At 34.7% G+C, this 24831-nt stretch overlaps 1 protein-coding gene across 2 annotated transcripts in view; it reads left to right on the forward strand.

Moving 5' to 3' along the window:
• The first annotated feature begins 667 nt into the window (after window positions 1-667).
• The window catches only part of LOC121420282 (short transient receptor potential channel 4-like), a 37316-nt gene continuing 13152 nt past the window's right edge, over window positions 668-24831 (forward strand). The window contains exons 1-8 of one of the 2 annotated variants that reach the window (XM_041614859.1): window positions 668-747; window positions 18356-18576; window positions 20330-20448; window positions 21511-21618; window positions 22099-22255; window positions 23171-23310; window positions 23504-23611; window positions 24178-24365. In XM_041614859.1, coding sequence (XP_041470793.1) covers window positions 18408-18576; window positions 20330-20448; window positions 21511-21618; window positions 22099-22255; window positions 23171-23310; window positions 23504-23611; window positions 24178-24365 — 989 coding nt within the window. In that variant the 5' untranslated portion in view covers window positions 668-747; window positions 18356-18407. Of the gene's footprint in view, window positions 748-12542; window positions 12962-18355; window positions 18577-20329; window positions 20449-21510; window positions 21619-22098; window positions 22256-23170; window positions 23311-23503; window positions 23612-24177; window positions 24366-24831 lie in introns of those variants that run through there. The other variant, XM_041614858.1, reaches the window with a different exon arrangement.

Consider the following 24831-nt stretch of genomic DNA (forward strand, 5'->3'; position numbering starts at 1 on the left):
GAAAGTGGAGATGTGACATCATCAGCTCGCCTAATGAATATTCATGACGACTGTTTTCACAAAATATTGCTAAATTTTAAACTTCAATAACTTCATTATTTGTTATCCGATTTTGATGAAATTTTCGGCATTTTGCTCAGTGAATTCTACTCTGTGTATTAAGATATGAATATTTTCAGCCTGGACCACCCCTTTAAGCCATAATACAAATGAAATCAACATCAAACTAACTGGTGGCATTATATCATAACAAAACGGCCTAATCGTATACATGATTGATTTTTTTTATTGTACATCGTAGTCAATGCAATCAATCGCGGAAAATGGTATACGATGATTGCTAAGCATTGTGTTACGGGTCTCTGGAGTCTGTTTCGTCCGTGTAGGGGCAGCATTTGGTTGGTTGGTTATTTTTACCGGCCTGTAATGGGATTTGGTCAAGCCTTGATTATTCCAGGGAATTTGCTGTAACTCAACAAAAAAGAGCACTTCAGAATTGTGTGAAATCAATCAAAAAACACTTTCATTATGATGTGTCCTTCCATTCTTAACTGGACAATTCAGATATATTTAGAATTAGCATGAGACGGGTAAACACATTGAAGGTCGATATAAAGAGAACTCGGGCCTATGCATGAGATACGAACATTATTGCTTCAAGACGGATGGTGTGTATATATATGGGGGTACTGTTTATTTAAATCCATTAGGATTTTACCAGGTGTGTGTTCTTGGAATATTATAAAGGTATGTATTACATCAATCAATTTAACCTATAAATTTTTACTACTATCTAGTTTATATTTCGCTGGTATCACCGAACGATGGATTATTGTACGAGTTTAAAGGGCATCGTAGGTTGACGGGCAAAGATATTTGTTTATGTTTACATGTTTTAGAGCGATAAATACAGAAATATACATATGCCTGTGGAGATTATGCAGATATATGTTACGATCCCACTGTGCTGGTTATATGATAGACCCGCGCTGATCGTATGATATAGCAGTACATTCTACGATGAAACTGCACACCCCTCTGTTGGTCACCAGTTTTAAGGGCTGTAATCTTCTGATTTTGCAAGTGCTAAACAAATCTATGATTTTGTTTGGGCACGATGATAGCTTTTTACGAACATCTTCCATTTGTTTAACAAGTGCACACCTAGTTAACAATAATGCATATGGCATTTCCATTTATTTAAAATCAGGAGAAAAGAGCATTATAGATTAAATGCCTTGCTCACGGGCATAGGTGCCGCGGCCGTGGATCGAACCCCGGAATTTCCATGTATAGCCAGGCGCCTTAGACCACTCGGCTACGGCACCTCCACACTTACCTGCTTACGACTAGAGAGTACGATCACTCTTCAGAAACGATACAACGATCGTATGCCAAATGAATGGGGCATTCATTATTCTACGAGATAAAAAAAAGTGATATACGATACGCATTTCCATCCTAGATAGCATTGGAGGAATTAAAGACTGTCTTGTTGAACGACTTGTGAAAAATGAAATATATTGAAGTTGAGCCAATCGATGATACTGTGGTAATTTAAGTTCCGATGATCTTTTAAGACGTTTTCCCTCCTACCCATTGTAGTGCCATCCGTTAAGATTTGGCCTTTCCTGGCTAAAATCTGGGGGGGGGGGGCCGGAATGAGCTGTCCATTTTTTTAACTATCACAATTGCCATGACTGAGCCCAATTAAGATCTGACAAGATCACCACGTTAACTCTACGATTGAGTCCATGGTTATGGTGACTCGAATCTTGAGAGTGGAAACTCGGTTTAGACCTATTTTTCACTGTCACGATTTACGCCATGATGCGAATAGCGTACTTAGCGTGGTCGTAGTGATCTGTTATGGAGCGTTGTGGCCTAGTGGATCAGTCTTCTGACTTTGAAACAAAGGGTCGTGGATTCAAATACGTACCAGCCATGGCCTTATTTCCTTCAGCAAGAAATTTATCCACATTGTGCTGCACTGAACCCAGGTGAATGGGTACCCGGTAGGAAGAAATTCCTTGAACGCTTCAGCGCCTAGGCAGCCAAGCTAAAGCCGGGTAATCATATCCAAGTCCTTTGGAAGCGCATAGAGACATTATTCATAATGAATTATGCGCTATACATGAACTGACTATTATTATTATTATCGTGAATGGTTACATCACTTTCACCATGTTCACGATCAGTTACGAAAGGCCAATCTTGACTTTCTTAAAGGATCGCATGGCAGTGGAATGAGGTTTGGGGAACTTGACTTGTAGGACGCAGAGGGTTTTTTTTTGCTGTAGAACTACTACACTGTTGAAAAAAACTGATATTACAAAAAAAAGATTGTGCAGAAAGCAATAACAGAATCATTCTGTAAATTCATAAAAACAGGCATTTTTCTACAATTTAACAGAACAGATATGTTTAAAAACGGGAAAATTGTGTTTTATTTAAGGAAATTTGCAAGGTTCCATACACCAAATACCAATTTCCTGTAATTTTACATGATATAATGTAAGATTACGCAATCTGGTAAGATTACAGGTGTTCTCGAGACTCTGCTGCAGGAACTTCTTTTATTTTAGGGAAATATTTTGTCACAGTGTAGCACACCCTTTTACATCAATGATATTCCATGGAATGGTAAACCATTGTTCTTGATAAATGTTGTTGTTGTGCATCCAAGGCAATGCGTGGCAATGTCAGCACATCTTGGTAACCGAGGATGAGCCCGATCACATCATCTCTCAGTTAAGCCACCACGGGCAGTTATCACCTTGAACGAAGGGGATATGTATCATCCTATCCCCTGCGCATTCGATGATTAATTAGAGGATTGTTAGTTAGATTGATGGGGTGCATCAATGCAGCACATCCTGAATGGTTATCAGCTGGAGAGGTGTGATGGGTTTGTTGTGGGACGAATCGGCGATTTGTTTCCGATGACATTAACGTTTTCGCCTGATAATAATAACCATAAGGAAAATAGTTGTAATACTACTACTACTACTAATAATAATAATAATAATCATAATGATGATGATAATAAACGCAATAGTAAAAATTAATAATAATAATAGTAAGAATAGCAATAATGATAATAATGCACTATAATCAAGCATTAGTCAACATTATCACTATCATGGTTAATATATATATATATATATCCGACCGAAAACAATTGGTCGAAATCGATCAAATTCCTGGCAGATTGTAAACAAACAAATTGGTTGATTTTAACCATGTTTCTCGATCGGACAAATCTTATCCACTCCTTTTTCAGGGTGTAATTATACAAACTGTGAATTATGAAACGACGAATCCTATCTTAATAGTGCCCAATCCGCTTGAAGAATTTCGAAGTAAATTAATAGGTTTCTAAAAACATTTTCGAAGGACTCAACAGAGAAGCAGTTGTTGTCTTCAGGAAGTCTATTCCGCAGTTAGGTGCATGCATCAACAATTATTCTTTACATGTTTTGTATTATTATTTGAAATGAAAAGGAGACCAAATGCAGAAGAGGGCAGAAACCTTGTTCGTCTGTAATGATTCATAAAAAAAGACTGTATTTGTAGCAAGCATTGGTGATCACTCTTACTAGTGTCTAATGAAATGTATCGCGAGTTCACCATTATTTTTTTCATAAGACCAAAGAGATCACATGGCATCACCAACCTGCTTTTCTCCAACTAGTTACATAATACATAATGGGTATATAATATTCATTGGTCACTCTAAAAGGACATTTTCTGTGTGAAACATTGATATTGTCCTACAGCGCCATCTCCTGAATCAAATAGTAACACGATGTATCTTTAATGGTGGTTCGACATACTTGTAACATCCCTCAACGTACATAAATGTATCAAGTACATGCAAAATTATGAGTAGCAGTCAGGTCTCCCTGCGTGAAAGAGCATTGTCACAAAGTCTTCCCAAAGCGTGTTAGTCTGCTCACAGATTGTGCTAACACTCTACTCATAGTGTGTTCATAATATGTTCACAGTGTGTTCGCGGTATGTTCACATTGTTGTAAACATATAATAGGTACATAATATTATATTCATTGGTCACTCTGAATTTTTTTAAAAATGCTTTTTGGCCTTTATTCAGATAATATCACATTTTTCATGCATACAAGGGTGATAAATAAAAAAGTGAAGTACCTATATACAGCAATATAACAAATGAAATATTATACATTATGATAAAAATTAAAAAAGATTATCACAACCCAAAATACAAACATAGAAAACAGTTATTTTCACGTGTATTTAATATATAATACAGCGGCATTGTATGATGACAAAAATTCAAACATGAAGATTTTTTTAATTCTGAACAAATAATGAAATTGATATATAATAATACCATGTTTTTTATGCTTTTTAGCCTTTATTCAGATAACATCATATTTATGCATACAAAAGTAATAAATAAAATATACAAAGTAAAGTGAAATACATGTCGCAATATAAGAAATGAAATATACATTATGATGATTATTTTTTAACAAAGATTATCACAACCCATAATGCAAAGAAATCCATTATTTTCACATGTATTTTCTGTATAATAATGTGGTTTTGTATACTAAAAGAACAACAAACAAACATAAAGACTTTTTTAAATTCTTAGCAAATAATGAAATTGATATATATAATACTTTGTTTAATAAAGATGTAAATAAGCTGTCCCATGATTAAAAAAAGGAAAAAAAATCTATCTCTGTATTCTATAATACAATACAAAAAAGAATAGGTCTCTACGTTTATACTTAAAAAGTGTACAACAATCTGAATAAAGAAATTATATATTTAGCACACATTGGAAAAACAAAATTACTTACTCTCTTCTTTTTTTCTTTCATTTTTACTTGATAACATTTTATTCAATTTCAATTCCTTTATTTTTGTGAAACATTGCAGTTGCGCTCTAGCGCCATCTCCTGATAGTAACGCGAAGTATTTTTAATGGTTCGATATACATGTAACTTGCCTAAACATATGTGTATATTAAGGACATGCGAACAGATGAATAGCAGTAAAGTCTCCCTGCGGGAAAGAACATTGTCCCACATTGTGCTAACACTGTGCTCACAGTGTGTTCATAGTATGTTCACTGTGTGTTCATATTCTGCTCACAGTGTGTGTTGACGGGCATGCTTCCCCCTCCCCTCTTTATCTTGCCCGCGTTACATAAGCCTACATGTCAATGTTTGTTGGATGCGTTTTTTGGTAAATTCTAATTACATGTAATTGTATATACCGGAATGTGCAATACTTTCTCAATGATTTCTGTGAGGGCTCGCATGCGTCTGGGCAATAGTACTGATTTTTACTTTTGCGAGCCCTAGCCTATGGAAAAAAAAATTACTACTCTCTTTTTTTTTCATTTTTACTTGATAACATCAATTTCAATTCCTATTTTTGTCTTTACATTGTACAATTTTTTTTAAATGTTCAAATAAAAAGGTGTCTCTACTTATATGAAACACACAGATGTGTCTACTATATAGACACAATGGCCCGTATTCTGAAGTCAGGTTTAACTTAGACTGTGGTCTAACTCTGTGCTAAAATTATGGGAAGCTAAACATTTCAAAATTTTGTTTACAGTGAATGCTTCTCATGTTTACTGCACTGAAAACCGAAACTAGTCCAGCGGAGGCTCGACTAGGCTTTAACTAGTCTGGCATGTTAGTCGAGGCTGCTGCTGGACTAGGAAAAACCTGCATTTTAAACTAGACCAGCCTCTAAGACAAGCTTTCGGCCTGCTGGACTAGCTTGAAATTAGTCGAAATTGCTCGACTAATGTCCTTTTCGGTGCTGGACTAGTTTAGGGACGGACTAGCTTCTGGTTTGTCAAGCAGGACGGACTAGTTTATCGCTTGTCAATCGAGACAGACTAGCTTTAAGCTTGTCAGACAGGACGAACTAGCGTGTAACTTGTCAAGCCAGATTGACTAGCTTCTGGCTTGTCAAGCAGGACTGACTAGTTTAAGGCTTGTCATTCGAGACAGACTAGCATTTAGCTTGTCAAACAGGACGGACTAGCTTGTAGCTTGTCAAGCCAGACTGACTAGCTTCGGGCTTGTCAAGCAGGGAGGACTAGTTTATGACTTGTCAATCTAGACAGACTAGCTTTCAGCTTGTCAAGCAGTACAGTCTAGTTTGAGTTATGCAAATCGAGAACGGTTGTCAGGCAAGGTTTCCCGCTTGTCTTAACAGTGAAAAAAAAATCCAGCCTGGGTTGTCGAATTTGAGGCAAGGCAAGTCAGATGCTGAAAATAAAATAGCTTTTACATTTTTTTTAAACTAAAGTATGTTTGGCTCCACCACAAAAAAAGAAGAAAGCTCTTGGATATACCATTGTCCTCTATTGTAATTTCTGCATTATGATTAGTATGCCTAAGAAATAGTTATTAGAAAAGATTAGGTATTTAGCAATTAAAAAAAACTATCATGATTATAGTGAATAACCTGCAGCTCAGAGCTTGTTTCAAGACATCTGTTGAATAATGAAGAAAGTTCTAACAAAATTCAATGATTATCATGAAGTGCATGAAAGCAAAAAAAAAAAAGATCGGATGAAAGATGAGCAACATGCAATTAATGTTCTGATTCTTTCAAGATGTTGCCTATAGGCACATTTAACCCATGTCCCACAATCAGTGTTTACAGGTAGGCCTAACTGGAATCTGAGCCTGTGCATTGAATAACCCGAAAAGCAAACACATGCATGCACTACAAAGAAGTTGCTTATTTGGATACAAAGACCAATCCTAAGCCAGCTTTTGCTTCAGTTGGAAATTGCCCGCTCAAATTAACGCTTTCACAAACAATGCATCATTTGGGTCATCATTTCGCTGTGTGATACGATCAGGGAAGCAAGTCTGAAGTTATTCTACTGAAAGCCTGTATCTTTTGCCTGTTTTCTAGAATCAGTCGAACCATATCGAAAAATTCAAAGTAAGTACAATTTTCCTCCTTTTTAAAGATTAAAATCGATATAATGCATGATCCTAAAGAGACAAATCTGGGAGAGGACGAAGAGCATATTTCACACAGCAACGGTACAAATATGTCACTGCATGCCCGTTAAGTGTTTCCAATATAAGTGAAGTGTGTGAGAGGAGTGTGAGAATTTTCGTTTTCTTAAATAGGAGAGTATAGTGCAGATATTAAACTTCGGCTGGGGTTTCCGGTTATATTTTTTGACTCTGCACTATCAAATACGCATTAGATTTGTGGAACTTTTGAAATTAACTAAAGTATCAGAAATGCATCTTTTTTGAAGGAAATTCAAAAATATGTCATACATACTCGTAGCCCAAGTTATTTGAGATTGTTGTCTTTTCTACATGTAGGAAAGGAAATTCTTTGTGTTTCTTTCTTAATTTTGTAAGATTAGATATGGTATTGTGAGAAAATTATAATTGTTCAGTAGCTTTCACTATTTTATACTTTATTTTGATATCTGGAGCTAGTTAGGCCCTAATTATTTTTGTTTATCACATAAAAAACAACAACCCAATGTGACGCACTGATTCTGTAGTAAAACGATGATGATTTTTTTTTTCTTTTACACAGTTATCTACAGAGATGGGTCGTCTACAGAATAAAGAAATATCGTATATGCCGATCATTGAAAATGGGTTCGCAAAAATTTCTAACTCATCGATTAAATTTGGGAATGGCAAGAAGAAGCATACCAATCATCTGTGACTATAGACGATAGAGGTCAGGGAGGAAGAGAAGGTGAGGAAGCGCTTATTTATCTGCTGCTTACAAACGATTTACATTTTAAAAGAATAGGCAGAATAAAAAAAACATTATAAATGATTAATTACTGACAAGTTGACCATCATCATATACCACTGATGATACTGTATAAAACAATGTTTCACTGTTGTTCTTAATGGTGTAAAGGAGTTGTCATGAACTGTTTTTATTGTTTATTGTACCTGACATATTCTGCGTCGATTGATAAAAAGAAATAAAATGAATATAATAATTGAACATCTGTTCTTCTTTTTCAGTTAAGCATTCTAGAAGCAATGACAAAAGCAGTGGGCCCATCCTTGGCAACAACATGACTTCTTCAGGGAAATTTAACGATCTCTTTGTGTCACCAGAACTGAGGTGAGTTAAATTTCAATGTGTAATGTTTTGCTTTCCTTCACATTTCCTTAATATTGATATGATTTAACAAACATGAAACATTGTGAAATTTCTGATGAAGTTCCTTCCACATTTAACATCTAACTCCCATGTTCTCTTCCATTTTTAATAAACACATTCTTATGGAAACATTAGTTACATTAGTCTTTAGGATTCGGTATGTTTATAATGTGATAGCTAGCTATGAGGCAATTGTTTAAGGGATTTCTGCACAAGTATCAGACTGAATGAAAACTATTCATAGTCCATGTAATTATGACGTAAGATACAGGGGTCATCTCTTATAGGCAATTCTATATGACAATTACGATTTTTTATAACAAAAAAAATACATGTATATACTATTACTATGATTTTCGTAGTGGTGCCTTCCTCGCCAGCACATGCTGCTAACTTTGAATAATATCCATTTCATCCTTCTGATTTTCCAATTGTTTCTATCACTCTAATTGTCATTTCCATCGTCTGTTATATCATTTATCTGAACAGTCACAGAATCCCGTACACCTCCAGACGGACACGGAACACAATCCTCACAATCACCAAATCGCTCGACCTTCTGTCAGAGGCCACGATGTCGATCTCTTCGTTTTATATCTTCTATTTTCAATATCCCACTTGCCTAAGTAAGACTCACATATTTATGCAAAGATCTTATTAGATATTCAGGATGGAGACAACAGTCCACGGCCCATATTTACATTAACAATAAATCAAACATGCAGTGAGTTAAGATAATTAACCTTCTATATCTATCTGTGTTAATTCTTTATTGTTGAAATCTAGTATAATCAACACTCTAGTGTCCTAATAATTTTGGTTAAGGTTTGTTCCATACAATAATAATAATTTAAGATAAATCTGAAATTCCAAACAATATCAGATTTATTTTAAATCTGTATTATAAAATGTTGGTTTTCACAATTTCAAATCTAAATAGTGTTCTCTTAATCAGACGCCAAGTTTATTGTGGGATGCTCTGGGTATATGACTAAGTTTGAAAAGGTTTCCTTTTGCGTAATCAACAAATGCAAAATGTTTGTGTTATGACATTACAGAGCAAAATATTAGTTCTTTTTTATTTATTTGGACAGCAACAGTTTGTACATACCAAATTCTCTAATTTGTATTATCTACATTTTATCACCCTTTTCACCATCTGACTATTAATTTGTATTATGTATTTTTTCATAATTCTGTCACTCGAGTACAAACCCAAAATTGTTCTTCTTTACCTTGAATTTGTATAAAAATAATTTTTTTGATATTTTCATGAGGAGCATGATAACATACTGCAATGTACAAAACTCTTCATGTTTACAGAAACACATCGAACAAAAGTAAGCAAGTAAACTTCCAGAAATGATAAAGTTTTCATATGTATATTTTCATATTTGAAGTCCTTCAATTGAATATCAACCTTTGAGTCATTTTCCTACTGCCATATTTTTTTTTCAACAAAATATACATATTCCCTGTATCGAGACTGAAATCTAATTAATGATTATAATTACAACTTTAAACATTTTATTTGATTTTTTATTCGAATTAATTTTGATTTACTTTTTTTCTGCAATGATTGTATTTAATGTATATAAATATGCAATATTTTTAACGCTTTTCTAATGGTTTCAAGTTTAGGCCTGTCTAGAGTGGGGATTCCACTAATGTACATGCAAACTATGCTCAGTGTATTGATTTTTTTAGAATATTTAGTATTTAATTTTATTCATTCTTCCTCTGTTACGTTTTTACCCTTTTTTTTTTTTTACATTATGTACGATATTATCTTCTACGAATATTTGATTTTTACTTTCTTTTTTCTTTCTGCTATATATTTTGTAAAGATTTTTTCAATCTCATTATTTAAATTGGAAGAAAGAATTTGAATATGATGGTTTACATAACCTTGTTAAAAGAAAAACAAAAATCGTCAAATAATCGAAGTATGTAGTGCGCATTAAACTGCACGTCCTAATAATACATGTTTAAATCTAGAAGGAACATCTTCATTTGGAAAAGTAAATAGGTTAGATTTTGCATATATGTTTGGAAGTTTAATTTCATTGGCAGTCAGATGATATAAGGTTGATATTATGAACAAATAACAAATTCTAAAGAATTTATTGTAAAGAATGCATTGATTAATTAATACTGTCAAGGAGGTATTTTTTTTTTCTACTTTAATAGTGAGAAATAATTTGTCTAAAATATGGTTTATGCTCTAGCCCATCTGGATGCCATTATTTTGATGATGTGATATTACTTTTCATGTCTTGGAAATATATGATATTTGGATAATAAAACTGTATTGTTACTGTAAATAAATTTACAAATTTTCTTGATTTCATATTTTGTTCCTCGAAAATATTTTCATTCTTATTTTAGCGATGTCTAGCAACGTGGTGGGAACGTCTGAAGGCGCGGCTAGGTTTTCTGGATCATTCATGGCTAGTCCGTCAAGTTAGTCCGTCATGCTAGTAAAGCAACCTAGTCCAGCTTGACGCACCGAAACATGCTAGTTCAGCAACCTAGTCCAGCTTGGTGGACTAACATCATGTTAGTCCAGCAGCAAGACTAACTTGAAGTTAGTCCAAGTGGGCACCATTTGGACCAACTTAAAACTAGTCAATAACTAGTCGAGCGACTAGCTGTATGTTAGTCCAGTGCGCTGGACTAACCAATAACTAGTCGCTGGACTAGCATCAAACTAGTCAGGCTTGCATGACTAACGTTAAACTGGTCGCTTGACTAGGAACATGCTAGTCAACCGACTAATGAAAGGCTAGTCTAGCAAGATGGACTAAGCAAAACTAGTCCATCATGCTAGTCCAGCAAAGCAGACTAACTTAAAGTTAGTCCAGGTGGGCACCATCTGGACTAACTTTAAGCTAGTCTGGCGACCAATTTTGGTTTTCAGTGTGTGCTCTTTAGTAATTTAGACAATTTTAGACAATTGTCTACTTATTCTTCCCAGACGGTCGATAATGTTTTGGGAGTCAAATGAGCTGATACATTGAAACTCTAATGTTAGAGATTTACGTAAAAATTGGCTATCCATACTTAAACCACAACTTTAAACCTGAGTTAAAGTTAAACCCGACTTCAGAATACGGGCCACTGTAAACACTCACGTTGTAGAGGTGTCTACTCTCTTATTTGTTCTTTCCAGCAGATATTACCCATGTTGCTATATATTGCACAGCTTATTAAGATTAATTGTTCGAAATTTAATTAATTCACCTTATTTGACTTATTGACCAAAATAGTCTATGGTTCAAATGTGGAATGAAATAACATTTATTTTTTAACTCAGTTATTGATAAAAACCCGCCCAACACCTAATTTTAGGATAGTACTTCGACAACGAATAGATGTCAATTCAATATGATTCCTTACAAACATTTGGTCTATAATATTTCCATCATTTATTACTATTAGCATTAATAACTTCATACGCAAATAAAATCGAATCTTGGATTGGAATAATGGATTACACGATGAGCAATAATCAAGAATCAACAATCCGTCACATTATAATTCCTCAATAACTATATGTCACTCTAATATACAACTTTATATCATAGCATTCATTCCATAATCCTTTGTATCGCCTCATCGCATTTCGTGCAGATTTATTTGATAAGCCACCCATGGATTAATATCGCCCAATATGAAAATTTCATCAAACAAAAATTGAAGTACATTAGCATACAAAACGTAACTTGTATACCAAGTGGTAGGTTCAGTCGTACAATGGTGCTGAATTACTCTAAAGCATTATTATCATTTGCCCGCATGTGTAGCATGTATTTGGATTATGTTACTGCATTATCAGGGAATTGTTTACTTCAAGGCTGCACGTTGACATGGATATGGTCCGGTAGATTTTCAGAAATAGCACAGCATCCTTGTTTCAAATATCCAAATTGACACGCTTCTAGTTAAAATCTGTATTTATTGTTTTAGGGTCTAAAAATATCATAACGAGAATTCAGAAGACAGAACTAGACAACTGAAACTTTTTTCCACAAAATGGGTCCGTAATACGTCATGGCCGCAAGGTTTGACTATCGCTAAGGAATTGGATAGGTTTCTAGAAAATTCGTATTGATTACGTCAAGGTGTAAGCGGACCTTTTCATTTGGCTGCAAAGATGTTTTCCATTGGATTCGAAGGACAGGAATCACGAGGAAATGACCTGACCGACGAGATTATCAAGGAGCCGAAACGAACATAATTATCTTAACTGTATCGGACTAAAGTCTGTCGTCTGTCATAAAAGAATCTTTTCGATTCCTTAGAGTTTACAAGAAAATCATAAATACGTATCTCGCGCTGTTAATCCATTAGGTATAAGTTACTTGATCTGGAGTGCAAGCAGCGTAAAGATTCAGGATCTATTACGTGGAACCTTGCTTTTATCAGGTCCTGGGACAACTTTGTCCTGAAACGTAAAACCTACATTCTTTGTGATTATGGTCTCAAAGAAGCAATCGAACATGGTGACCATTCAGGTAACAGATGCTGACGATAGCATTGAAATTGTGGATGAAATCGAAGAGCCCCAAGAAAGACGAGGTAATGATGAAAGCATAAGCGAAGATGGAAGGGTCTGTGAAGAGCGAAATGATACCGACGGCGCTGGACGCAATGGAGGGAAGGGGACGGAAGAATCATGTCCGAACGGTAGTAACGTGGAAATGGAAGTCCAGACTGACCAAAATTGGAGAAAGAATTTCAAAGTGAGGGTGGAGGCGGGCGCCCCAATGTTCAGGTAATAAATATATGAATCACCAAGACAACGGATGAAGGTGCTAAAAAAAATTGTTAACGTGAGCATTCAAAAAGTTGCATCAGAAGAGGAGAGGTCATGTACACTGCAAAACACCGGTGTCAATGTATGTCCATACCAGAGAAGTATTATAATAACATCACTTTGGAATCAAACCGATGCTGTTTTCATACTGATTGGTGTTGTATAAACACCTATCTGGTGTTTGAACAAAACCAAACTGGTGTTGTTTAACACTTCTCTGGTGTGGACATGTAGATTCCGGGCTGGTGGTAAATCAAGACCGGAGTTTTTGCAGTATACCTGGTTTCAAACTTAGACATGATCATGATGATAGAAAAGATATATAGATCTAACAAAGTTCAACCAATATCAATACCACTATTAAGAAGATACAGACTTCTAAAAATGATAAAGGAAAATTTTAATCATAATCATGATAATGATCGATCAGACTGTCACCTCAACAATTGGGGGTGGGATGTGAGTGTGCGGGAAGGTCCGAAGATAGTAAATCTTTTCTCATAAATCCTATATTTTGATAAACTTACAGGTTTCTTTACAGAGTTTGCTTTGTGATAAATGGTGAATAATTCGATTTTAGGCTGCACTTTGTTTTTCTTCAATTAACATATGTATTATGTATATATAAAAATGTAAGAGAAAAGAATGTACATCAGACACTTACAACAAATTGAATTGATTTAGAATTTATTTATGACATTATTTAAATTCATTTTTGTTAAGAATTGTCAAATGTAACCATAATATTTGTAAGTTCAAATCAAACTTTGTAATGAATGTTATATTTTACTATGTTCAATTTTGTTTTATGAGAGAAGAGAATAAAAGATTACTAAAAAAAAAACAATCAAGCACCATAATCAGCATAATTAGATTTAACAATACGTTCACATCTTCATAAGAAATTTACGGGAAATGATATTTAAAAATGAAATACACGAAAATTGTACATAAAAGATGGTTTGGTTTTATTAACTTATTAGAATTGAAACAATATTGTATATTAGAATTGAAACAATATTCAATGTACAAAAATAAAGAATAACGGCAAATATTATCATGATTTAAAAACGTACAAGGATACGGAAGTTTTACGGAACTGGCTTTGTTCTTCCTAAAGATGAATACTGTTAGTATGATTGGATATTTTTTTTTTAAATGAAAACCAACTGGTCCACCAAAACATTACAAAAAAGACCATCAAGATTGAAATAATGTGACATATTTTTTAAATATTTTGCATGGAGGTGAACCCTTACAATAATGATACGAGTGATCTAGAAACAATTATGTTGTAAGAAATATGATGATGATGATAACGATGACGAGGAGGGCGATGGTTACAGTGGTGATGACGGGGTTTGACGATTATACCGATGACTTTGGTACATGAGAGGATGTTCAAGATATGATCACATCAATTAATATTTGAGGTGATCGTGCTTAAAAATTGAAATTGAAATTGAAAAAGTTTTATTCAAAATCATTGCACGTTGCAGCCAAAAAGCTGAATTGTGTACAATTTACAGGTATATACATGTATAAATGGATGATTTAAAACATAAAAACTTGAAATGATTAAGAGAATATAATGCAACTTAACAAAAGAACAAATAGAAGACTGAAAGGTGGTGGCGGCGGAAGAATGCTTATTGACAAACATCGCCACTTAAATTCAAACAATAAAAACATAGATTTAAGCAAGTAACAAAAGAACTAAAGACAGGAGGGTGTCCGGGGACGAGCGAGCAGTCAAGTTAGAAGGATATTCTGGGTTGAAAATGATTACATATAAATAAATAGAGTATAATTCAAAGAGCAAAATGATTAAAATTTCATCAAATCCGATAACAAATACCATAGTTATTGAATTTGAAGGTTCACCAATATTTTGTGAAAACAGTTATATGCACATTGCCATGAATATTCATTAGGTGAGCTGATGATGTCACATCTCCACTTTCCTTTTTCTTACGTTATTACATGAAATCATAATTATTTCATATTTACATATATGTGCGTATGATGCGTCTCCCTTGTGATAAAACAAGTTACAGCAATCATTATCTAATGCAGTAAATTGATTGTCAATCCATTATTATTTTAGGTATTAGAGGACAAAATTTGAATAAATATAATTTCATATGATAAAACATAAAAGAGTAAGAGGGGATATGACATCATCAGTTTGCTCGTTAAATAGTCATAAAGACATGCATAGAACTGTTTTACCGACATGATGCAAATATTAAAATGTCATTACTTCGTTTTTAGTTGTCCTGTTTTTATACAAATTTTCAGCGTTGTATTTGCTTGATTTCTTTATCTGAGCAAATCATAATATTTTCAGCCTGGAGTACCCCCTTTAAGACGAGGACAGAGAGAAATGCTGAGATGAAAACAAATTTTACAACATCTGAAATAAAAAATAAAATATCAAAGGAAGCGGTAACATCGTTAGTCCGCTATTCCGTATCACTCCTTAAAATTCAATTAATGCTTACAAATATTTTTTCGATCACATTCTGAATCTTTGTGTCTTTCCGATTAAGATGATTGTTATTCTGAATTTATCTAGAATACGGCATGTTCATAAAATGATAGACCTATCTAACCTTCGGCGCAATAATCGTAAATACTTATATAAAATGATAAAGGCCTATAAAAAAATCATATGTATCATCTACTCATATAAAATTATGTATAGAGAGGGAGAGGGAGAGAGAGAGAGAGAGGGGGGGGGGATATTATACTTAAAACCAAATTATAACGTTATTGATGTTTTTTCTGGTCGGGATGTGTGGGGAGGCGGTCCACTTCGATGTTTTTATTGATTATGACATTATGATTTATCTGTGTCTTTAAAATGTTTCTTTTGCATGTCTATGTAATAATATCAAATTTGAATATATTTGCTGTCGAATTGTTTGGTCAAGGTTTTTGCAAAGTCACTATGACTCACGGAAGTAAGATATCATAACCTACTCTCCCGACACAAAGACATTCCAAAATATACATTAGTAATTTCAAACATTAAAAAAAGTTCATCAGGAGCATTTTCATGAAAATATTTGTTAGTGATTTCCAGAAATGTTAAAAGCCACCGTAAAGCTTGCTTTCGATTGGCTAAGAGCAACTTTGTATCAATGAAATATCACTCCATGAAATGTTTCCCCCGATGATGTCATATCTATTTTTAAAACAACATAAACCTTGAATTGAATAAAGTTTAGAGGTAAATTTCTTTTCTATTCGGGTACTTGGGAATACCATCCACGGAAATATCTTTGCCCAAGAGTCTCCAATTTAAGAGTGTTTGCAAATCAGCAACTCCAATGTACATGGTGTATGTAAATATTGAAATTAGCAAAACAAATAATTTGAGTGGCTTAATTCTAAGAAGCAAAGGGTTGTGCATCGTGTCATTACTGAAAATGGCCCCTTTGTATATAATTTTTTAAATAATTATTATTAAGATCACCATTTCCTTATATTGTATATTTAATTCAGAAACATTGTTTCCATCATGTACCGTTTTCAGGTCAATAACCAATACATATCTTTGTCCAATTCACCCTTCACACTTTCATTATTTTCATCCCTCTTCATCCTCTCTTTTCGCTCCCTCGCCCCCCCCCCCCCCCTCCCGACAATGCCTCATAACATGTTCTCACATCTCACTATTTCGCATTAGAAATAGACATTAATGTGTTACTCATGTTTTGAAACGTGCTTAGGTTGCATGTTTCGTTCAAACAATCAATTTACTCTTGACTAATTCATAATGAATGAATAATGCTCTAGTGCCACCTGATCAAACATATTCCTATATATCAACCATGACTTAACATTCGAAAACCCAAAAAATGATATAACAATACATTCATCTTTGCATTTATCTCCATCAATCAAATGAGTGAATGGAGCGAGCAAAAATATTGAATTTAAAAAAAAATGCGAATCTAATTTTGTGATAGATTGTGAAAAATATAAGAACATTTTTACTTTTCTTTCTTTTTCCCCTTTGTCTTGGTCTTGATATATTTTTTTTATTTCAGGTGGAGGTGGGGGGGGGGGGCAATAGCACTGACAACCTGTATCCCAGTTAGATACGCAGTTACAGAAATTGGTAAATAATTAAACACCTAATTAATTGTGAATTCTTTAAATGCACTCTACAAAGGCTTATCCAGCATAGGGTAAAATGGGAACATTCATGTTGATTCGGTAAAAAGATTGGGTAAAATTTACGCAATGTTGCGTTAAAATAGCCAAATATAGGGTAAAAAAATACACAGCAAACATGCATGTTCCCTTTCTACCCAATATTAGGTAATATTTTACTCAGTGTTCTTAGATTATATGCATCCCATATTATACAAATGATGCATGGGTTAGAGTGGGTCAGTAGGAACTGTGTGCACAAGGTAACTTTGGCATGGTTTAACCCACGAGGCGCAGCCGAGTGGGTTTAGACCATAATGCCAAAGTTACCGCGTGCACACAGTTCCACTGACCCACGAAAGAAACCCATGCATCATCTGTTTTATAGAATGGAAAAAATTTATTGAATAAAATACAAAAATTAATGATTTACCGGATGCATGATAATTTCATGCGTCCGGTAAATTCAATTTACCGGACGCATGATTTTTTTTACCGGACGCATGATTTATTTACCGGATGCATGAAAATTCCAAAATGTAATGCAGACACTTTGATAACCCTGGACAACATAAATATGGGCTTAACTGCATAATATGTTGGCACAAAGGCATTATTATACCCAAACTGCCAAATACAGCTTTGCATTGACAAGATCTTGAGGCAGCCTCCGACCTCCAATAGCTGTGTGTGTATGCCCGGGCCGCGGCGGGGGCCAGCGCTTGCAGCTGCCTGGCCGGCCTGCAGTGCAGTGGAGAATTTGGCTGTTCACAGCTCAGGGCAGTAGATCTAACATTAGATCGTATGTCTAGACTTCTCAACTAACAAGTATGCGGGCAGTTTTAATCCCAATGACAATTACAGTACCGTATTTGTACTTACAGATCATTTTGCATCCTTTATTTGATTCATTCTGCCTTGATCGAAAATTCAAAATTTTGACGTAAACAAGCGTAACAGTACATGCGCGATGACATCACAATAACCTTTTCGGGCGATAGCTTGTTTACAGTGGATATCGTTTTGATTATCGGGATATCGTTCGTGCAGCCCAGTAAAAATTCTTGCATAGCTCTCAACCAATCAGATTGCAGGGATTTTCTCATCCATTCTATAATATCAATAAATTAAATTATTTTCATCACCTAACTCATCCCTTTTCTGTGTGTTATTATTATTTTCAAACAGGCAAGTTTCTCTCCGTTACGCACGTACGCATAAAAAGACAAAGCCCGAAGACATGTCGGCGTTCACCCATGAGGAGCGGTTTTTGGCCGCCGTGAGGGACGGCGATGTATCTTTTGTAGAAGATGCCCTAGATAGGATCGAAACCCAACCTCTCGATGTTAACTGCACGGATAGGAATGGAAGAACTGCGATTGCTGTGGCCATCACCCGAGGGAACCTTCGTAAGTTCATCTTTTTTTTCATATACCTGTTTTTAAGTTTATGTATTAAGTATATGTGTTCATTCATTTTTTGAATTTATTTATTTAAGTACTTATTCATCTATTTATTCACCTATTAATTTTTTTATTTCGGGTTTTCTTTTTTCAATTTATTAATTGAACCATCATCAGTTACAATGCAATCGCACAGATACATACCAACATTACACGTAATTATCGTCAAACAAATTACATATCAATATAAATACAAAAAGAATACACTAGCAAAAGAGCAAAATGATGTTTTGGTGACCCCGGAGAAAGCAGAACGTATGAATGGGGGTCACCGAGTTAAAATACACACTGAAAATAAACAATTAATGAATAATGATGTTCTTATGATGTTCTGAAAAATCATTTGGTCATTATTAATTTTAGGCTATAATTATTTCCTTCTTTTTAAATTTATCTAATCAACTTAATATTCATTTCATTCTGATGAATGTACTTTGTTTATCAAGTGTGGTGTTCATGAAAACGCCAATGTTGTGTTGTACTTTTTTTTCGTTTTTAAAACTTGTGCTAATACTGTTCTGTATCGTCAATGTATTCTTATATGTTATGTTGATCAGTGCTAGCTTTTGACATGGTTGTATCATATTGGTATTGAATAAATGCTATAAATTGAGATATATATATGTTCAAGAAAATTTCAAGGAAAATCTTTAAAAAATGATTATTTACATGAATTTGTTACGATTAAGAATGGTAGGCCCGAATACAGTTTAACAGAGATGCCCTGACATCTATTTTGCTTTACTAGTCTTCAAGGTATACCTAGTCTGCTATGCAGACTCTGAATGGCTCGTGAGGTGGGATCTCAGCGCGCGAAGTGCGCTGCTGCTGGTTTGCGAAGACTGAAAGGGCGAGCGAAGCGAGCCAGCCACAGTAGACTAGTCTGCTATGCAGAATCCTTGAATCAGCTGTGGTACACACACACTGCAGATGTGGGTCTACATTTGCAGACTAGGGTATACCCTTTTCATATGGAAAAGTACAGTTGATTCCTTTTCTATTCCAGGTACCCAATTTTATATGCTGTTAGAAGTAACAAGATTTTACAGAAGAAAAATTAAATCATTCGGTGACCTTTTATAAGACGAAAGGTTTTCTACAATTTTACAGAACAGGTCTGTTTTATAAAAAGGGAAGATAGTTTTAATACAATGAATTTGTAAGGTTACACACACCAAATACAAATTTTTGTAATCTTACTCCTGCAGGATTATTTGTTTTTAAGTAGAAATTTTCTAACAGTGTACCTGGGTGTAGATTGTTGAAGAACGCTAGTGCTGACATGAGATTCGAACATGCATGACCCTACGCTGTAAAATATATTGGGGTAAATTTTTACCACAACGTGGGTAATTATGTGTCCAACCAATTTAGTGCAGTATTGTACCCAATGAGGGAAGCATATTGTATAGTAAGATTTAAAAACAAAAATATAAGCAACTGTTTCTTTAGAATGGGCAAAGTTTTCATCACACTTGATAAATCAAAATGCCCAAAAGAAATGCCCAACGTCCGTTGGATGCATAATTACCATCATGGAGCACTTTTACCCAATATTTTTAGAGTGTATGAATCTAGAGTGTATGAATCTAGAGTGAGAGTCCGAACTACTACACCACGACCCTTTCTATTACACATCACATGACACAATATTAATCAAACTGACGTTATTCATGATTTTTTTTTTTATTCGTCTTAGTGATCCTGAAACTGCTTCTAAAGAGTAATGTAGCCATTGGGGATTCGCTGCTCCGCGCTGTGGATACTCAGTTCTTCGAGGCAGTGAAGCTTATTCTCAAGCACTCGGAATCTTTTGGGGTAAGCGAAACTTTTCTCAAAACAGTCATAACTATTTCTTTTTGTCTACGACTAAAATTATTTAAGACTCTTCTCTCCAACAATATGTCTATATCATTATAATTAACCAGATATAAGCCTTAACAGTGACTTCGGATCGAACTGAGGACCCAGTTGCCCACCCGAAGGATTGCATGCCCTAGCAACACACCACTGAATTTCGACACCAAAGTTCAAGGACATCTTCCAAAATTTTGATTGTAATAAATGGAGAAAGTCTGACAAGCATTCATGAAGGTCGAATGTAACATAAGAAATGTAAAATGTTTTAGGTTTCACTTTCTTACACAGAGGACGGAAATGATGAATTTAGCACGTTACCCCCCCCCCCCCCCACGTTTGGCAATATTTCGGATATATCCTTAAATAATTCACGGAACATGTAAAATCATCACGGTTCACTGTTACGTATGGAGCCCTCTTTATTATCAAATCTATGATTTTTACTTATAAAAAGGGAGAAATAAGAAATATTTGATATTGTTTCCCCCATTTTCATACCGAACAGGATGGACATATATTTGTGAAAATTAACGAACTGTGAAATGCCGTATTATTTTATTTTATAACTTATTTTATGAGATATACAGTGGTATTAATTTGCTTGTCTGTTTTCTCTCTATTTGTTCAAAATGAACTAGACCATTTATTATGAAACATCAGTGGCCCAACTTGGAATAACAATTCATGTTTTATTATTCATTGTTATAACGCATAAAATCTATTCTACCAAAAAACACATCTTTCAATCATACACAATTTCTCCTAAAAAAAAATACTAACTGACGCGAACTTCGTAAAGTGCTTTATATACAACCCAAATTATCTTCGAATTCATGAAATTTCTTGGCCTGTCTTTTTTTTTACTTGAATAATTTGTTACACTGGAAGATAATCATGATGGGATTCTTTAAGGGAACTTACTGTTGATGTTGTGTTTATCTATGAAAGCGAGAGGTTAAACGGATTTATTCAAAGGCTAGACATTAAATGGTGATTTTTTTTTCATTTTGTTTGATTTAGGATCGACAGATGGAGATAGTCAACTGTCGTTCAGAAACGGATGATTATCATCCTGAAATCACTCCCATTATTCTAGCTTGCCACCATAACAACTTTGAGATCATCGATGTAAGTATCGGATATTGGTCCCCATTCTTATTCTCGTTTTATCGCCGTTCTTTCTATTTTTCTCCTCCCTCACAGTTTCTCTTCAATGTTCATCCATCCCTTCTTCTTCAGTCTTTAATACTTAAACAATTTACAGAACATGCAATTAAAAGATTGAATGCCTGTAAAATATATAATTTGGTGGATGATTTGGTGCCTCAAAACATGCACAATTTGAAATAAATATAATTTTATTTCGTTACAACACCGAAACAAATGAGGAAAAACAATAAAATTTTAAATCAAATGAGACAGCTGATTGTATATCAGCCCTTTTTTTATTTATTTCATTTCCTTTTTTTTTCTCCCGCATTCTTTACATCCATTTTTTTTTACAGGTAAACTTCTTGAAGGGAATGGGAATCTTTGTGAGACGTTCGGGAAGCTCCCCATACATGTTGAATTTAATATAGTTTTCCGTCTTTTTTTCCTCTCGTATAGATTCTTTTGAAGTATGGTGCCTTGGTGCCCAGCCCAGATTCCGGCGACGCAGAGCGGACTGCAAAGCACACACTACAGCGGTCAGTGGGGACACTCAACATCTACAGAGCTTTATCCAGTCAGTTCTACATCTCAAAAACAAGCAAGGACCCAATGGGTATGTCTGATTTTCAGTCTTTTATGCGCAATCCCACCACTGACTCCAGACCTACAGATGTTATTCCATTATTACCAACCAACTACGGTGACAGATCTCAGTTATTGCCCCGAAGCTCTGGAATAATCTCCCTGTTAGAACTGTTTAAGTCCCTCCTTAAAACCCACTTCTTTTAATAAGTTTCACTTTCCAATATTACGCTTCTATTGTGTTCTGTATGAAATCATACCCCTCAGTTAATTTGCATTATCATAGTGTGTTAAGATTTTCAAGTCGGATTGTGTTCTTAGTTATTAGGATTATTTGAATTTACATACATGATTATCGACCCGTTACATATAAATTGTGTATTCGCCTATTATCTCTTTATTTGTACGTATAATTAATTTCACTTTCAGTTCCTTTGTTATTCTTAATTTTACTGAGATGTCTTGTATTCTTTTTTCCCCTTCTTTCTTAGTGCTTTGAAACTTATTGTATAAAGCGCTTTATAAATGTTGTATATTATTATTATGATTATTACCAATGACCGACAATCGTTCGGTTTCGTTGACCGTAGCAATCTATAAAATAATATGCTATTACTTTATATTTTACAATGTTGTGTATGTCAAAGCTGTATTATCCTGGTAATATGAACTTTGATGCGCATTCATACCATTCTGAACGGTATTCAATTATCACCATCATACATAATCATCGTCATCATCATCATCATCATTACCATCATCATCATTCTCACGTACCTCAATCAAACCTTGATTAACTTCTTTTAAACTCGATAAACAAATTCATGTTGATTAACCTCTGAAGCCGTTGCTGCTCTTATTCTTCCCGCCCTTGTCACTGTTCTTGTCGCTCCCCTTTTTCTTCTCGCTATCTTTATATTCTCTCATCTCTGATCATTTATCTAAGGTGATGCTTTCCTCCTGTGTCACCGTCTACGTCAAATGAGTGGTCTCGAGTATGAGTTCAGAGCCGAGTACCTGGAGCTTGCTGACACGATAGAAGAGTACGCTGCCGACCTTCTTGGCCAGGCCAGAGATTCCAAGGAGGTGCGTAGGACTTCTGTAACTTATAATAAGTAGGAGCTTGATAACCACAATCGAGTTACATATACAGTGCGTCCCACAAAAAACGAAACCGAGATTTATCGATGATTTATCATAACTTAATCATAAATACAATAGACAAATGACCTACCATTGTAAAGATTAGAATCCCCTCTTAATTTATGTGTTTTTCTAGCTGAACAAGATCATGACCCATGGACCGAATAAGATCAAAGCAGGAGTTACGGAGGATGGCGCCACTCTACAGAAGGTCTTCATGGCAATATCTTACACCCAGAAAAAGGTAGTATATGTTTTACCTACATTGTACACCATAAAACTGCGGTGTTAAAACAAATACCACTTGGTGTTCCTTGAATACCACACCAAGGGTGTTAACATTACACCCTACAGATTAAACACAACACCAGACTTAAAAATGTAACAACGAAAGGTGTGGTAATAACCTATGGCTGTTTAAGTAACACCACAAGTTTAACACCGGATTGAAATGGTGTGGTACTCTATGTACACCAGTTGAACACCAGTTTTAGTAGTGTAACATAGCATTGCATACAGCAACAGCCTTGCGTTCTTTTTAGCATTAATTCTGCGAGGGAGCAATTCCAAGACATAATCTTGTACTTTGTAGTCCGACCTCCGTTTTCTTCCTTTAATTTACCATAATTTCATAAAAATATGTGAAAAAGCTCGCATTTACCAGTATTTGAGAGATGCCTAGACATGCTAGAGTTCAATCTATTTAAAAGAATTGCAATACGCAATTCTTTGATATTCACCTTTTCATATTGATTCAACCTTTGTCCCTGTTATCCATGATTATGTATTTTCTCCACGCTCACTACACAGTTCGTGGCACATCCTCATTGCCAGCAACTTCTTATCAAACGTTTCTTTGGCTCATTGGCTTATACACGAGATTGGCCTCTATGGAAACAGCTTCTGATTAGTCTCCTGATAATGATTGGCTATCCGTTCATCTCGATCGTCTACATCCTTATGCCAGCGAAGAAGGTCATAACCTTTGTTGACACCCCGTAAGTTCAAACGATGCATTCTAATTTATTTTAAAGTCATTATGTATAATGTATATATTTTGTATATGGTGTAAATACATTCATGTTATAGAATTTGTTTCTGCGTAACTTTATAGAATTTTGCTGATCATTTTGGTCGGTTTTAATTGAATTTATCCTTTTGTAAAATGTCGACAGGGGGCCAACATCTTACAAGCTTTGGTTTTTCAGTAGGCCCCTCCACTTTATTCATTTTATTGGTGCATTTCAATTGAAATGATTTGCTATAACATGTACATTAATGTGGATATATGAATGAATAAATAAACACATAAATAAATACGTATAAAATTGTACCCATTGCCACAAAGTCTGAATAATGCATAAAATGAACTAAATACACAAAAATATGATTTCAATCAAATTGATATTTTTTTCTGCCAAGGAAGCTATTTACTGCATACAGAGTTTACTAGATAATTATGCA

This window comes from Lytechinus variegatus, chromosome 8 (genome assembly GCF_018143015.1).
Source record: "Lytechinus variegatus isolate NC3 chromosome 8, Lvar_3.0, whole genome shotgun sequence".
In the NCBI taxonomy this organism is placed as follows: Eukaryota; Metazoa; Echinodermata; class Echinoidea; order Temnopleuroida; family Toxopneustidae; genus Lytechinus; species Lytechinus variegatus.